The sequence below is a fragment of the Anarrhichthys ocellatus genome, unplaced genomic scaffold (assembly GCF_004355925.1).
Source record: "Anarrhichthys ocellatus isolate YVR2014 unplaced genomic scaffold, GSC_Weel_1.0 scaffold12, whole genome shotgun sequence".
NCBI lineage: Eukaryota > Metazoa > Chordata > Actinopteri > Perciformes > Anarhichadidae > Anarrhichthys > Anarrhichthys ocellatus.
In genome coordinates this window covers 5,571,830-5,588,948 of record NW_022280042.1, presented here as the reverse complement: position 1 = coordinate 5,588,948, position 17,119 = coordinate 5,571,830, and the positions used below count along the sequence as shown (strand labels likewise).

The window sequence follows — 17,119 nt, the reverse complement described above, 5'->3', positions numbered from 1 at the left end:
CTGCTGCTTCAAATTCACTACATTCCCAGGGTGACATTTTCTAAAATTACTCAGTAGATGCAGGACAAATGCATGAAAAGGGACTTCTGGTATTTTTAACTGTGTTTTTGCATCTGTATGTTTTGATTCAACCTGATGTATCTATCCGTGTCCGTGTCACTTTCCAGGCAAGTTCACACGGCGGGGCAGCACAGACACAGCTGCAGACGCCGACAGCCTGAGCGCCAAACACTCTCATTCCCACCACTCTCTGCTCAGAGACATGCCCGACCACTCCAACAGCCACAGCGACAACACCGTCAAAGAGGGTAAGGAGAAGAGCTGCGGTGAGGGGAATAGATCTGAAGACGCGATAAAGCCACATTTCCAAATAATACAGCAAATAATACAGCACTCTATCCTGCAAATATCCGACTAATCAAAAGAAAATTGAGAATGTTATTCACAGTTTGAACTATAATAATATTACTGTCCATCAGCTACAATGAACGCCGGACGATTCTGGCTCCACTGAGACCTGCGGAGCAGAAATAGGACAGGATTATATAATATTCCTATGATAATGCTAATTTACATACAAATAACAGTGCTGTCTTCAGGCTCTCCTCCACACTGCAGCACAAGCACGCTATTAGCTTTCCTGAGAACAACAGATATTAATTATAGAACAATGCTGCAGTGTTGAAAATAGACACATTCGAGCAATCAACACGAGAAAACTGTTATTCCACCCGCGGTCGCGGTTGCCTCCTGCATGATAACATTTATCCAGTTGCACCGTCCTCTCACTGCCTCCTTTTTGCCGCCCGCAGTCCAATCTCAGATCTCCACCATTACTATGGCGGCGTTCAACACCACGGTGGCGTCCTTCAACGTGGGCTACGCCGACTTCTTCACGGAGCACATGAAGAAACTCTGTAACCCTGTCACTGTCCCGGAGAGCCCCATGGAGCCTCTGGCCTGCGCCAACCTGCCGCGCAGCTTCACCGACTCCTGCATCAACTACTCCTGTCTGGAGGAAGGGGAGAACATCGAGGGGACCAATAACTTTGTGCTGAAGAACGGCATGCTGGACCTCACTGTGAGTGTTTGGTCCTTCAATGAAACCTTCAGTAAATGATCCTGCAAATTGCCGATGAAGGCTTTCCAGTTTGCTTTCTGGTAGTTTTCTGTCCTATGGTTTTGCACCGTTGGTTGGACAAAACAAGCAATTTCTTCTTGTATTTCAGGCTGTCTTGCGGGCTCTCTATGCCGTCCTCAGCCACGACATTAGTTCCAGGATCTGCGACGCGGCTCTCAATATCATCGACTGCCTGCTGCAGCTGGGTGTGGTGCCCGGCATGGGCAAGAAGCTGTCCAAGCCCGACAACAAGGAGAACCAGGAGGCGCGGGCCAAAGACACGGCCGGTCAGGGCCTCGGAGGAGGCGCCCAGGGAGGCGGGGCAGTCCCGGGGGCAGGAGCAGGTGGAGGGGGCGATGGAGGCGGTGATGGAGGAGGAGGGGGAAGTGGTGGAGGGAGTGAGCAAGGGAGCAAAGATGATGTGAAGAATAACAAGGATAATGATAAAAAGGTGTGTTCTTTCTGTATCTTTGGAAGTCGTAGCGGTTATAAAGTTGGCGGATATCTAAATATATCTACATAAAAGTCCTGTGGGTTGATGTTTGTGTTCTTCACATGAAAACAGGAAGAGGGCTCCGGCTTCAGCACTCACCGCCTGGCTCTGACCATGCTGATAAAGATAGTAAAGTCGCTGGGCTGTGCCTACGGCTGTGGCGAGGGACACCGCGGACTGTCTGGGGATCGCCTCAGGATGCAGGTCAGACATTTTATCCTGGCTTAGCCGAACCTCTTTTGTGCCAGTGCGCACTTTCCACAAATCGGCACAGTTTTGCGATGCCTGACATGTCTTCATTTTCGACTGATTATTAACCGTATTGCCTATATGTTTTGTTATTATAGTAAGTTGTATTGGAGAAATACAATTCTATCTAGACAGCTGATATCTTTCATGTGACTCAATGAAAAGTGATGAAAACAGCACATCCTGCAAACAAGGCCTTTCTACTTCTCCCTGACTTCTTCTTCTAATTCTTCTCGTGCATCCTGTTCCAATTCTTTCCTTTCAGGCCCAGAACTGCCTGACCAGCCTTTACAAGCTGGACAAGGTGCAGTTTCGACAGACAATGCGCGAGTACGTCAACAAAGACTCTCTCAATAACATTGTGGACTTCCTGCATGCACTGCTGGGCTTCTGCATGGAGCCCATCACTGACAGTAAGTATGCTGGTTTGTGTGACTGGGACCAGACGCAGATCGTGACACACAAAGAAAATACACATTATGCGTTGACAGCAGATGCACAAATTAAGGTGCAGCTAGGTTTGACCGAGAGTGATTTTGAATGCCGATATGATTCAGGTTAGGATTGATGCTGTAGAAAGAAGTCAGTATTCTGTGCAGTATGGCTGCGACGGACGTTTATTGATTTATTGATGATTGATCTGGCAGTTATTATTTTACGTCTACGGCCGTGCTAGAATGCAAAAGTCAGAATGCTGACATGTTTATTATTCAATTACACGATAGCCATTCAAATCTATATCACATTCAATTGTTTAGTGTGGGTGCTATATGTAAAATAAAAAGTTAGTAATCATGTTCTAATGTGGTTGACAAAGCTGAATTGCACTGCAAATGTCTCACCCTGCACTTCGACTTTGCATTCCAGCGCTATCACTGTTTATGTATCTGTTTTTTTCCCTTTCCTCCTTCCACTTGTCTCTGCTTGTCCCTTATGTCGTCCTCCTCCTGCTTCCATCTTCCCTCTTTTACTTCACCCACTTGAGCTGAATCCTATACCTTCCTTACTCACTCATCCATTCTGTACACTTGCCAATCCAAAGCTTTGCCCATTACATCTCTGCTCAATCGGTGGCTTTATTGCTGAGCATTGAGACACATTGTACATGCCAATTCAGTTTTGCACTGAGATTTGAAGTATTGTGTGTACACTGTGAATACAATCAGCACTATCATAGCATACAAAATACCATGCAATTGGCAAGTTACTGAACCGATGAGTTTTTTGGTGTGTGTGTGTGTGTGTGTGTGTGTGTGTGTGTGTGTGCGTCTCGAGTTCGCCTCCTCCCAGAGGTGGGGTGCCACGTCCTTTCTGACACCGCGTACATGTCTGTGCTGGCCTGATGTCAATCAACTTGTGCCCCGCCTCTTTTCTCTTGCAGAGTACGGCAGTGCAGGTGAGAGGTCCAGGAGGGCGAAAAAAAGGAACATCGGTAGATACACATGATCAATAATCAATAACAGTCAATAAATATAGCAATAAGATGAATATACTCACCTGATCAGACCCTTCCCTAGGCACCGCTTCCATTGCTGCACCCCTCACTCTCTCTCCGAAACTGACAAAACTCGCCTGCAACAACATTTGAATGATTACATCTGGTATTTTTAGAGCTTATATATTTTGCAAAGATAGTTTAACTGGACCAAAAAAATAAGCCCCATACTCTGTTTTTATAGCAGGCCTTAGTCACTTGCATGTATTCATTATCCCCTACCCAGAATCCCTTTCAGTTTGCTTCACCCCCATATGCTTTATGGACCCTTTTCCTTCATCCCCCCCCCCCCAACCTTCCCTCCCTGTTGTACTGTTTTATACTCAGCTGGTCAGCTGTCAATAATGTCCTCCCCACGCTGACTAAACCACCCCCTGTGTGATCCGTGGTCTCTCCCGCCTCCCTCTTGCTTCCAGACAAGGCAGGCTTCGGTAACAACTTCACCACGGGGGACAACAAGTCCGTGGCCCAGAATATGGAGGCGGTTGTGGTGGGCTGCATGTTCAAGTCTCTCATAACCCGCTGCGCCTCGACCACACACGAGCTGCACAGCCCCGAGAACCTGGTGAGCGGTGTGCCAAATCATCCCTCCATCTGCCTCTCTCCGTTTTCATCTTCCCGAGCCGTCTCTGTGGCTCTCCCTCGCTTGCAGTCTGTGCTTCACATGTTCGTTGTACTCTCACTAGATTCACACACTCGTATATTTCCTTTGGCTGGATGCTGTAGTTGAATTATTAATGACTCATTTTGTACTGAGCCAAAAGACGAACAATCACTCATGCCGCCTTTGTTAATGCCTTGTCATACATGATGAATTGGACATGAGAGGTACTTAATCTCACTGTGGGGATAAAGACATTCACTAGCTTTTCTCCGTTCTTTTTTACAAGTAGAGAAAGGATATGTTAATTGGAAATAGCATCAACTGATCCCTATATTATCAGAATATTATACAATATCAGCAGACAACATACTGAATATTTGTGCTGATGCTTGCACCATCTACTTGTTTTTAACATGCACTTTCACATGACTTTTGTGTCTCACATGATGGCTGCAGAGTGTCTCAGAGTGTTGCTTCTAAGACATTTTATTGTTGTATTGAAGGCCAATGCAAGCTCATTTGCACAGCGAACACAGAGGCAGGTCAAAGTGCTTCACACAACATTTAAAACACACGGAAGAGGAGACAAGCACACTGGATGAGTTTCAGAGCGGTTCTAGTGCAGCCACAATGACCTGTGTTATAATCAATAGTTTGTTGATAATAACCCTGTCTTCGTATTTGTCTTAAGTTTATGTGTAAGAGCACTGAGGTACCATGACCACTCGTGGTGCCTCGAAAGCCTCAAGGCTGCCTTGGCTGGTGCACGTTGGCGGAAGATGACACACTTTTCAAGGCAGGCTTGATTATGGCTCAGGATCAGAGGCCACCCACTCACAAGCTGGAGCTGTTGTCTTGACAAACTCGCTCATATACAGTACATCATCCATTTATGCATCTATGCACACTGTTTGATGCTGACTGCACAGCAATATCAGCCTGATTCTACGTCCGAGCAGTCAATTTTCTTTGTCTTTTTCTTGCTCTGACACGTTTCGTCGTTCACGCGCCTTTTCCGCTCTCACACATCCCTCTCTTTCTCTAACTTTTTTGCCACCGTCTTCCTCTCCAGGGTCTGTACTGTGACATCCGCCAGCTGGTGCAGTTCATTAAGGAGGCCCATGGAAATGTGTTCCGCAGGGTTGCACTGAGCGCGCTCCTGGACAGCGCCGAGAAGGTCACCACCACCAAGAAACCCGAAGAGAAGGAAGAGACCAAACAGCCCGGACCCAGGAGGTACTGGCCAATCAGCGGCCAGAAACAGTCTCTATGACATTATACTTTCAAGTTAAATCGACAAAAAAAGTCCTGTACTGATTAATGTTGAAGTGTCGTTGAGCATAGACCTTAAACGCCCCTCCTCTTATTAAGTGGTAACAAAATATGTATCATCCAATCACAGTGATTGGTTGCGTGAGGTCTTACTTTCTCCCTTTACGTCAAATCAGAGCTACGCTTCCCATCCCTGCTGGCTGTTTTTTTTTCTTTGTTTTTTTTCTGTCTTGTCTGCATCTGTTTTTCTTGCTTGAGTGACTGATTTGATGTGGCCCTGCCAGGAGGCCCCTCCTATATTTTTACCTCATCATGTGACCACCGAACTAGAAATGGAGGTCACATGACAGCATTAAAGACTTGCACCCTGTATAAGAGCTATTTCAGCTATTAGACTGTTACTAATGTAAGTAATAACCTAGACTATTAGAAATAAAAATAATATATATTAAAAAAAAAGGAATAAATGGCTGTAATATCAGGCTAATGATTAAATGTCATAGAATAATAAATAATTAAACTTAGGCACATATACATGTATGGTTTGCATAATTGGGGCATAGGTCCATAATTTAGTGTTAATTATGTAGGAAATTTTCCAGGAAAAAAGTATGGAGTCTAAACTTCATTTGACTGAATGAAAAACACCAGGAGGGTTTCCTGCATCGGGAGAGTTCTCTCGGCATCTGAACCGGGTGGCCTGAGCGCTCTGTCTGTGTGGTGTGTTGGGGTGTGTGTGTGTGTGTGTGTGTGTGTGTGTGTGTGCGCAGGTCAGAGGCGGGTGTGTCCGGGGAGAAGGGTCAGGTGTCCAGTGCTGCAGATGAGTGTCGCAGCTACATCTCCAGTAGACCCCCCCAGACACCCGAACAGTGAGTGTCCACCTCACAGCATCTCCATATAGCACCATCTATGTCGAGCCCAGCTGCCATTACTCTGCTCAAAATAGGAAAACATTTAAAACTATTCCTGTTGCTTCCACCCCCTCCATAAAAAACAACAACAGGCCACAGTGTTCAACGTTAATTTTACACTGAAAGATATACAAATGTGTGCAAGCTGAGGTTTTGATCCTTGAGTAAACATTCAACTCCGACCTTCCTTCGCTCACCCTCTCTGTCCCTCCAGTGATGAACAGATCCCGGGTGCTCTGCTCGGCAGGAAGGACTTCTGGAGGAAGATGTTTAAGTCGCAGAGTGCCGCCAGTGACACCAGCAGCCAATCGGAGCAGGACACCTCGGAGTGCACCACCGCGCACTCTGGCACCACCACCGACCGGCGCTCTCGCTCCAGATCTCGTCGCATTTCACTTCGCAAGAAACTCAAGCTGCCGATAGGTAAGAGCATTTGTCCTGCAAAACACGTTTTTTGACAGTAAAGGATCATTGCATTTGCTGTCCCAAGTGTCACCCTGAACTTCACTCTAACATGCTGTGTTTTGTGTGTGCCAAACATTGGACCATTACCTGCCGTGAGGCCAAGTCACTTCATCTCTTTTGGTCTGTTTGTTGTTCCTTTTTGTGCCTCAGCATGCCGTGGGACTGTTCGCCGACCACTCACTCTCTCTGTCTTACGTATGTGGATGTGGAACCATCTCCATACAGTATTTGTTTCATGTCTGTTTGTGTTTGCCATATCTCCCAAGTTAGTTTTGCACCTTTTTTTTTTACAATTTTTGAATGAAACTCAGTCTGTGAATCTATGTGACTTTAACATAATGTTGAGGGAATGCTCTCCCCTTTTCTTCCTCTACCCAACCCTTGTGTGTGTGTGTGTGTGTGTGTGTGTGTGTGTGTGTGCGCGCACGTGTACTCACCTTCACAACTTAGTGTGTGCTATACGTTATACATTCCTTTGTACATCTGTTCATGTGCGTTTGTTGTATTCACGTGTCTCCAGGAAACTGGCTGAAGCGTTCCTCTCTTTCTGGACTGACTGACGGTGTTGAGGACCTGCTGGATATCAGCTCAGTGGATCGACTCTCCTTCATACGTCAGAGTTCAAAGGTCAGAAGGAATGAAACGGAAAAAGGCTCAAACAGCATTTTAGACTTTTATTTTTGAAAGATGAAATAACAGAGAATAAACCAGTTATTTGAAGAGAACTGATATGAAAGAAACTAATGCACAGATCTTATGTCGGGTGTCTTTGTGTGGTTTTAGGTGAAGTTCACCAGTGCGGTGAAGCTGCTAGAAGGGGGCGCGGTGGGGCCGGAGTACGCCAGGGACGAGGAGGAGAATTTCTTCAAGCGGCTCGGTAAATGGAGGTCTGGCAGGAGGAATCCATCCAAGCTTCACCACACAGAAGAGAAAGATGGTAGACCTCCCCCACCCCGGGGTGCCCCTTGCCCACCCACGCCCCATCGTCCTTTGTCTATTTCTCTCTCTCTCTTCCTGCCCCTGCCTCTGTTTGTCCGTGTGGTGTCGTGTCTTGCCTCGCAAGTCGTGGTCTTTTCTCTTCTGCCAGTTCTTCCGTCTGCCATTCTCCATGTCAGCTCGGCCGGATAGCTGCCTGCTACCCTCTGTTAGCCTAAATGTGTGACTTTCAACCCATCAGTGTCGAGAAAAAAACACTTTGTTTTTCAGACCGATTGGCATAAATGTGTTATATTACCAACTTTACATCCCCTTCTTTCCAACTATGCACGTTCTGTTCTCTTCAACAATGAACCCCCTCCTCTTTCTTTCACCCACTGGTGGAAAGAGAGGAACGGAGGTGTGGGATCAAATCATATACCTACGAAACCATCTTTCTACTGTCGAGCGTATCTCTGTGCTACTGTGTCAAGCATGACGCTGTCAGTGCTCTCTCCGTCTCTTCTGTGGTGATGTCTGGTGGTATTTTCCAATGCCTGAGTTTCAGTAAAGTGATAAAACAGAATGGTCCACAGACAGCTTTCCTCTGTACAGCTTTGGTTACACTTGTCATTTCAGCCTGTTTTATTAGAGCCCATTATGGAAAATACATAAGAGACCTGAAGATGGCCTCTCTATGCCATTGTTTTTGGTGTCTCTGAGATGTCATTCAATTCAAATCCAAGTGTAACCACTGCCGATGGCTGTGTGTCCATCTCTCACTCAGCTTCATTTGTTGGTGGCTCTTCAGTGCTTTTTGTCAAACGTCCTGGATGGTGATGTTGCTTCATGCAATGTCTATATATATATAATCTTCAGTGCAGCCTTTACAAACAATTACACACAAATAGACTTCTTTTAAAAATCTCTTCACTTGTTCTGTTACACTCTATTCTCCTCTCCTCTCCTCTCCTCTTTTATTCACACTTTCCTTCAGGACCCCACGGTTTTCAAGAGCGTCTAGCAGCCAGTCAGGAGGCCATGAAGAACAAGAATGTGGTGAATCTGGGCGCCATTCGACAGGGCATGAAACGCTTCCAGTTCCTGCTGAACTGCTGCGAGCCGGGAACCATACCCGACGCCTCCATCCTTGCCGCTGCTCTGGACCTGGTGCATTTAACAACACAAGTATTCACTTCTGTTCTGTAATCGCTGACATTAAAATCTCTTATCGACATTCTGGTTCTTCCAGGAAGCTCCGGTCGTGGCCCGGGCCTCCCTCTTCCTCGAATGTGCCCGATTTGTGCACCGCTGTAATCGCGGCAACTGGCCGGAGTGGATGAAGGGCCACCACGTAAACATTACCAAGAGAGGTCTGTCCAGGGGTCGATCACCCGTTGTGGGCAACAAAAGAAACCAGAAGCTCCAGTGGAACGCTGCCAAACATTTCTGCCAGTGGGGAGACGTGAGTTAAAGATTCCTGGCATCAGTTATATATATATATATATATATATATATATATATATATATATATATACAGTATATTTGAGGGTTTCTCTATGGTTTTTTAACCACTCAGGCAATCGGCACGAGGCTCAGTGAGCTCTGTCACTCTGACAGCGAGAGCCCTGCAAACATCCTGGGTTACACTTTTGATGAAGAGACCAAACGGAGAATGAGAAAAGAAGACGAGGAAGAGGACTATTTGGATGACAGTGAGTCGGAGGACAGTTTAATGCTTTAACAGCGCATCTTTGGTGGATTGTTGCTTTTATAAATGATTAGTTTTTTCAAGAATTACAGTAAAATATTCTTTATCATTCTTACTAAACTCATGTGTCATCTGTAACCAATCCTTACCTCAAGGTCCACTTATTATTGTTTTCTGGTGCTTTCAACCACATCTCATCGTCTTCCTCAGCATATTGTTAACTCACTTGTCATTATGTGTAAGTATGAGATTTAGACAAGCAGACCACAACTGAGCAAACCTGAGAACGACCACAAGACACAAGTTGAACGCTGGACTTCGAGTTAAGTTTTCTCTACTAACCAATATTTCAATGTTCTAACCACATTATTTTATTTTTAAGACACAGTCAATCCCACAAAATGCGGCTGCCCCTTTGCTCTAAAGATGGCTGCCTGCCAGCTGTTGTTGGAAATCACCACTTTCCTGCGAGAGACCTTTCCCTGCTTACCGCGCCCACGCGTCGAACCACTGGTGGTCAGTAGTCAAATCATAAATATATGCATTCAGTGTGTGTTTGATAGCCATACTAATTGCAATAAAAGAATGAAAATAGCATATTAACAGTGAAAAAAATGTGTTTTAATCATAACCATGCACCTTACATAAAATGGAAACGTCTAATTCCTGCTCACATGTTGGCTTGTAGGATCTGGACAGCTGCCGCCTGCGCCTGGACCCAGATCTCGGCCGCCAGCGCTACGAGAGGAAGATCAGCTTTGCGGGCATCCTTGACGACGAGGATGGACACGATTCGCTCAACAGCAGCAGCCATACGCTGAAGTCTGACACCACCTGCGATGAGAAGAAGCAGCAGGAAGTTCAAGGTGAGATCTGGTGTCGTACAGACTCGGCCATTTGGGTTTATATCTTCCCTGTCTGCTTATCATTTAAAATAATTCAGATAATCTCGCCCCACTTCCCTCACCTCCAGCACCAATCCGGAAGATTCGCATCGGAGGCTCCCGGCTGCTTCAGATCAAAGGGGCTCGCAGTTTCCGCATTAAGAAAGGCGGCTCTCTGTCCTCCATACGCCGGGCCGGGAGCCTCAAGAGCACCAAGATGCCCCGACAGGACTCCGAGTCAGAGAACGATGAAGGGCTGCTGTCACAAACGCACAGCAGGGACACAGTTACTGACATAGGCAAGGACAAAACAAGTCTGGATGACATTACTCTTTAGTTTTATTCGCCTCTGACATTTGTAATTTCCTCTAAATTTCAAAAGTTGTACTAAACATATATTTCAAAAATAAAAATGTATAATTTCAACATTTTCATGTGCTTGTTTCCTGTTGCAGGCAGTCCCTTCAGCACCAGTGAGCCCAGCATAGAACCAGAGGGCCAGGGCTCTGGAGGAGCAGAGGACAACTACCACCGCAACATGTCCTGGCTCCATGTACGGGCCTTTACTATGTGCATGAGCGCATGTGGTGTCTTCCTTCCGACACACTGACTCCCCCTCTCCTCCCCCCTCCTTTCTCTCTCGGCACAGATTATGATCCTGCTGTGCAACCAGCAGAGTTTCATCTGTACCCATATAGACTTCTGCCACCCACGCTGCTACCAGCACCACAGCCGCTCCTGTGCCCGACTGGTACGCGCCATCAAGCTCGTGTACAGTGAGACGGTGGACAGCCTGAGGGAGGACAGCGCCTCCTCTGGTATTATTGGGTCACGTCCCAAGAAGACCCAAGAGGTAGGTTTCACAAACTGTCTATCCTGTTTTGAAATGTGTGTTTTTGTGGTGGTTAATGAACATGTCTGTGCCTTCAAGTGTTCAGACAAGTCTTGCCTGAGGACCCCGTCTATGAAGAGAAGACCCACTGACTCAAACACAGAGGGGAAGAAGGATACCGGCATGCTCAAGTACATCCGCAACCAGGTGAACTATTTTTCAGACTTAATTATTCAGAACAATAATGGAACCAAATTAACTATATAACCAAATTGCTGTTAATGATATTTTCTTTGCTGTCGGTTTGTTGTGCGTCTCAGGTGATGAGCCTGTCACCAGCACCTCTTTCGCTGCTGATCAAGGCAGCTCCCATCTTGACCGACGACATGTATGGAGACATCCAGCCCGCAGCCTGGGAGCTCTTGCTCAGTGTGGATGAACATATGGCCGCTGCTGCTGGTGAGTCGGCCATCAGGCTGTGCATCAGTGATCTGTGGGTCTCCTTCTAGGTTGTTGTGCCCACAAAAACATTTTGTCCTAGATATTCAATGGCCATATCCTTTGATATCTTTATTCTCTTTATATTTATTGCTCTCTATCACACTGTACCTCTCTTCATCCCCTTTCCATCTTGTTTGACCTCCTTTCTTTTGGCTTCAACCATTTTGTCTTTCATCTTTCCTGCCCTTTCCGTCGCTGCCTCTTTTTTTTTTTTCCTGTCCTCTCTCTTGCCCTCTTCACTCCCTTTTTTTAAAATGTCTTCCTCTCCTCATTCCTCCCCCCTCCTCCGCCCCCTCTCTGAATCCCCTCCAGCTGCCATGTTCCTCCTGTGTGCGGTAAAAGTCCCCGACGCGGTGACCGAAATGATGATGGCGGAGTTCCAGCACCAGGAGGCCTGCCAGCGCATCAACTCCGTCTTGAAGTTTTACACACTCTGGCGTTTTCGCTACCAGGTGTGGCCCCGCATGGAGGAAGGAGCCCAGCAGATCTTTAAGGTACAAATAAAAATGCTTTCTTGTTTATATTCATCCCCCCAAGTGTAACTTCAAAAGGTTGTCCAGAAAGGTTAATGAGTGGTTCTTAATCTCTATGCTAGCACATGTTTTATTTAAAACATACCATCTCACATGACCCATTTTGTGCTGTATTTATCCGTTTCAGATCCCTCCACCCAGCATCAACTTCACTCTTCCATCTCCTATACTGGGCATGCCCTGTGTCCCCATATTTGACCCTCCCTGGGTGCCCCAGAACACAGGCAGCGTCCGGGACCCAATCAATGAAGACCAGTCTGTAAGTCCGAGCCCCTGATCAAGTGGGTTGCCTAATATGCATTTATTTACAATCAAAAATTGCGTTAACATTTGTTCTTTAGTAGCAGTAGTATTAATCACTTTTAATATGTAGTGGATACATTTGAGGTAAATCCCGCACCTGTGAATGTGACATCACAAACAAACTGACCTAGTTCGGTTGCTTTAGATTCAAGGTGAATTCAAGGGTCTGTTCACCCAAAACACATGTTTTCTCACTTCCCTATAGTGCTAGCTAGCCATGCATGTTGCTTTAATTGAATTTGTCCAGGTTTTGAGGACACTGTGTCTGGAAGGACACGGTGCTTAGACATTAGCATGACTATGGCTTATTTTAAACAGATTAAAATTCTGTGTACTGCACTGTAATTAAAACCATCAGCATGTTCATATACAACTAAGAGTAAGTGAGAAAATGTGTTTTTTTCACAATTTAGGTGAACTGACCCTTTCAGTCCCGTAACCTGTAAAAACATGTCAGTTTTTAATAGCTGATATCCTGCTTAACCCCACAGATACAATGCACTTTAGACTGCTTTAATACATTTGTTATTGCTATGCAAGTGCAATGTGAACAACTGCACCAAGAAATCTGCTAATCCCAGAACAATACATGTAATACGTGTTTCAGGACATTTAAAGTATAACAGATTTCTTGGTGTTTCCTTTTTACTTTCTTGTCTTTTTTTTCCGTGAAAAAGCATGAATATCAAAATATGTTTATAGATTTTGATGACGACCTGCGAGCACCTGCTCTATAATTTATCTATCGACTGTCTTTGTTTTTAGTACTCCACATTAATTCAGTCAGTCCATGCCATAGTAAGTTGGTATTTCTGTCCGGATGTTTGTGCTGATGCATCTTGTTACCTCAGATCATTACTGACAGGAGGGGGAAACTTTCTCCATTGAGTGTTTTCTGTAGGTTTTCATCATGGATCAGAAGCTGGGGCATTTCAGATAGTTGCATCTTGATCACACCACACTCAAAAAGCGTTCTAGCTCTTGCTCTGATTGTAAGAAAGGAAAAAATAAAAAATAACAGCATGCATCGGACATTCAGACATTTTGTGTGTGTTGTGCTGTAGATGCATGGTCATTGGATGAGAATGACTTTGCTGTGTGTTTTCCATATCATGCGTTCAGCCTATTTGGATTTGTATATGTGTACGAGCACTCGTGCGAATGCTGTGACGCGTTTACTGTACACAAGATACAGTAAATTCTCCAAATTCCAGTCTGAATACATTTATTTGTTGTCACAATCGTGTTGTAATTGAAATTTTCCTATTCAATACTTCAACAGTGTTCTTCATGATGCTCAGGATAGCGTTAGAGCATGAGATCAATGTGCTGGAGGAGAGTTACTGTATTAATGTGTTGTCCGGTCATTTGACATTACCAAATGCTCCTCAGATGTAACCGTGAGCCTAGAATAGCTGTGCACACACATTCCTGAAAGAGTTAAACTGCCAAATATTTTATTAATTTGTGCACTCCCTCATTCTGAACTTTCTGTATGTCTGCACCCGCTGTTCTACCTCTGTGCCGTTTGATCCAACGCATGCCACCCTTTCCAGAAATCCTTCTCAGCGCGGGCGGTGTCGCGCTCCCACCAGCGAGCCGAGCACATCCTGAGGAACCTGCAGCAGGAGGAGGAGAAGCGGCGTCTGGGGCGCGAGGCCAGCATCATCACGGCCATCCCCGTGGCTCAGGAGGCCTGCTACGAGCCCACGTGCAGCCCCCCGCCTGAGCAGGAGGAAGAAGGTGGGGCCACCAGGCACACAAGGATATATTACACAGAAATGCAAAGGTTTGCTGGGAATTGGTAAGCTGCTGTGCCCTGATAGCATGTTGTTTTTCCTGTATCTGTGCTGGTCATGTCGGGCATTGATCCCGCCAGCAGAAGAAGTGGTGAACCTGGCATCACGCCGTCTGTCTGTCAGCCCATCCTGCACCTCCAGTAACTCCCACAGGAACTACTCTTTCCGCCGGGGCTCTGTGTGGTCTGTCCGTTCATTGGCCAGTGCTGAAGGTATGAAAACAAAAAAATCCCTGAGAACTTTTATCAAAAGAAAACATCTCTTCCCACTGACAAGTTTTCTTTTTTTTTCTTTTCTTTGCCAGATGAAGAGAACACAACAGAACACACTCCGACCCACCACATGTTACAGCCACCCCAAGCCGTCTTCCCAGCATGCATCTGTGCTGCAGTCCTACCGATAGTGCACCTGATGGAGGACGGGGAGGTCCGAGAGGACGGTGTGGCTGGTAGGTTTCATTGTCTTTAGATTCAATGTTGAAATAAAAAAAGAGATACATTGCACTCAGTTAAACATCTATTCAGCTCAGTATCGGACCCAATGTAAAAACATATGTTGATAGATTCTCCTGCATTATGTCATCATTGATTTTGCAGAAAATACATTGGAATCAATATTTTTCATATTTTCAGGTAATGTGCAGGACTGTTCATGGTCACATGCTGTGTTTGCAAGTACATATATTTCCTTTATTGGTTATTCAGTGAGTGCTGTTGCCCAACAAATCCTGTGGAACTGCCTGATTGAAGATCCGGCCCTGGTTCTCCGCCACTTCCTGGAAAAACTAACAGTGAGCAATCGACAGGTAGGTGAACATCCGAAGAACAAAACAAAGCCTCACATCTGATAAATCAGCACCCGAAGGGGCTTTTCTTTACAGTTACACTTGCTGTAAGTCAATAAGGATAAATGCACATGCTAAAGGCTTAAAATAGGAAATGTAAGATGTGACATGTCTTGTATCCTTTGTGTTGTTATGTCAGGATGAGCTGATGTACATGTTGAGGAAGCTCCTGCTCAACATTGGAGATCTGCCGGCCCAGACCTCTCACATCCTCTTCAACTACCTGGTGAAGCAACAGATAATACTTTACCTTTTCTTTTATCATCAGAACTCTTTAAAGTCCCAGTTAACCATCAATTTTCTTAATTGAGTCTCCCCCTGCTAGGTGGGACTGATCATGTATTTTGTGCGGACCCCGTGTGAGTGGGGAATGGACGCCATCTCGGCCACGTTGACCTTCCTGTGGGAGGTGGTCGGCTATGTGGAGGGCCTCTTCTTCAAGGACCTCAAGCAGACCATGAAGAAGGAGCAGTGTGAGGTCAAGCTGCTGGTCACTGCATCCATGCCAGGTGAACTTAGAGATACTTTGATTCATTTAAGATCCCATTTAGGCTCCAGAGCTTAGCTGAGAGCGATGACCCTAAAGAACCTTAGATTTGATTCAAACAGGATGACATCAACAATATGTCAAATATATTTGAATATGTTATTGTGCATTGTGGATGCAGGAACCAAAACCCTGGTGGTGCACGGGCAGAACGAATGTGATATCCCAACACAGCTTCCAGTCCATGAAGACACTCAGTTTGAAGCCCTACTCAAGGTAAGGAACCATAAGTTAAAGTACCAGTGCAGCAATGTAAAAGAAAATACTCCACCATCATCATAAGCCCTGCATTCAAAATCTTACTTCAGCAAAGGTTCAGAAGTATCAGCAAAATGTACTAGTAGAAGAACTCGTTCTGCACAAAAATGACCCCTGTGACTGATATATTATTATATGAGGTTATTAGATTTGTAGGGTCAATGTGTATGCACTGGTTTAACTATGGTTTAACTTTTCACAAGTTTATTTTGTCAAAACACATTTTTCTCCCCAACCAGGAGTGCCTGGAATTCTTCAACATTCCCGAGGCCCGATCTGCGCACTACTTCCTCATGGACAAACGATGGAACCTCATCCACTATAGCAAGGTACTGTAGATTCCTTCATTTTTTCTTGGTATAGCGAGGGATAGAAGATGAATAGTATGTGAAACAAGGTGCATCTTGATACACAAAGGAGGAGCTCGGCTGGACTTCCTCTTCTTGTTTATGAGGCAATATTTGAATATTTTCTGTGTACTCTCCAAACCAATATTGATATTTACCTCCTCCAGACATATGTAAGAGACATCTACCCCTTCAGGAGATCAGTCTCTCCTCAGCTCAACCTGGTCCACATGCTGCCTGAGAAAGGACAGGAGCTCATCCAGAAACAGGTGTGAAAGATTTCCAATTTGACACTTAAGGCTTTGTGAAATTAGTCTGCATTAAATCAACACCGAATGGAAATAGACAACAGAGTGGTAACATGGTGAAAACATGGTTAAAAAGTCTACTTTTTCCATCTCTGTTCTTCTTCTAGGTGTTTTCTCGTAAACTAGAGGAAGTTGGTCGGGTCCTCTTCCTCATCTCCCTCACACAAAACATGCCAGCTGTGCACAAGCAATCCCACGTCTCCCTGCTGCAGGAAGACCTCCTCCGCCTGCCATCCTTCCCACGAACCGCCATCGACGCAGAGTTCTCGCTGGTCAATGAGCCACAAGGTGAGACCGATTCAAACTGTGTCATCAGACGCTTGAGTAAAATTCATTCTAGTTTATATACCTTTTCAACCACCATCTCCTCCTCCCCGCCTCTCCCAGGTAAGGAGCTGTTTGGGTTGGACACCCTCCACAAGGTGCTGTGGATCAAGCTGCTGGAGGAGATGTTTCTGGGCATGCCCAGTGAGTACCCGTGGGGCGACGAGATGATGCTGTTCCTCAACGTCTTCAACGGGGCTCTGCTGCTGCACCCGGAGGACAGCGCCCTCCTCAGGCAGTACACAGCCACCGCCATCAACACCGCTGTTCACTTCAACCATCTCTTCTCCCTGAGCGGTTACCAGTGGATCCTGCCAACCATGCTGCAGGTACGGATATAAGTGTCCATTCCCAAAAAATATTGAATAGGAGACACAACTTGTACAACTTGTATAGCCCGCACA

The 17,119-nt window shown here is 45.7% G+C and overlaps 1 protein-coding gene across 1 annotated transcript in view; it reads left to right on the top strand.

Annotated features, from left to right (window-relative positions):
• Positions 1–17,119, top strand: part of unc80 (unc-80 homolog (C. elegans)) — a 35,060-nt gene that overhangs the window by 7,252 nt on the left and 10,689 nt on the right. The window contains exons 12-45 of the mRNA XM_031851781.1: positions 168–308; positions 813–1,081; positions 1,230–1,571; positions 1,686–1,817; positions 2,128–2,275; positions 3,774–3,922; positions 5,034–5,197; positions 6,004–6,102; positions 6,359–6,567; positions 7,130–7,236; positions 7,393–7,486; positions 8,522–8,694; positions 8,777–8,989; positions 9,104–9,239; positions 9,618–9,751; positions 9,924–10,101; positions 10,209–10,418; positions 10,575–10,672; positions 10,769–10,972; positions 11,051–11,158; positions 11,272–11,410; positions 11,765–11,946; positions 12,113–12,244; positions 13,845–14,031; positions 14,168–14,299; positions 14,392–14,535; positions 14,792–14,892; positions 15,071–15,157; positions 15,257–15,440; positions 15,600–15,694; positions 15,976–16,065; positions 16,251–16,352; positions 16,499–16,679; positions 16,779–17,044. Coding sequence (XP_031707641.1) covers positions 168–308; positions 813–1,081; positions 1,230–1,571; positions 1,686–1,817; positions 2,128–2,275; positions 3,774–3,922; positions 5,034–5,197; positions 6,004–6,102; positions 6,359–6,567; positions 7,130–7,236; positions 7,393–7,486; positions 8,522–8,694; positions 8,777–8,989; positions 9,104–9,239; positions 9,618–9,751; positions 9,924–10,101; positions 10,209–10,418; positions 10,575–10,672; positions 10,769–10,972; positions 11,051–11,158; positions 11,272–11,410; positions 11,765–11,946; positions 12,113–12,244; positions 13,845–14,031; positions 14,168–14,299; positions 14,392–14,535; positions 14,792–14,892; positions 15,071–15,157; positions 15,257–15,440; positions 15,600–15,694; positions 15,976–16,065; positions 16,251–16,352; positions 16,499–16,679; positions 16,779–17,044 — 5,330 coding nt within the window. The remainder of the gene's footprint in view (positions 1–167; positions 309–812; positions 1,082–1,229; positions 1,572–1,685; positions 1,818–2,127; positions 2,276–3,773; positions 3,923–5,033; positions 5,198–6,003; positions 6,103–6,358; positions 6,568–7,129; positions 7,237–7,392; positions 7,487–8,521; positions 8,695–8,776; positions 8,990–9,103; positions 9,240–9,617; positions 9,752–9,923; positions 10,102–10,208; positions 10,419–10,574; positions 10,673–10,768; positions 10,973–11,050; positions 11,159–11,271; positions 11,411–11,764; positions 11,947–12,112; positions 12,245–13,844; positions 14,032–14,167; positions 14,300–14,391; positions 14,536–14,791; positions 14,893–15,070; positions 15,158–15,256; positions 15,441–15,599; positions 15,695–15,975; positions 16,066–16,250; positions 16,353–16,498; positions 16,680–16,778; positions 17,045–17,119) is intronic.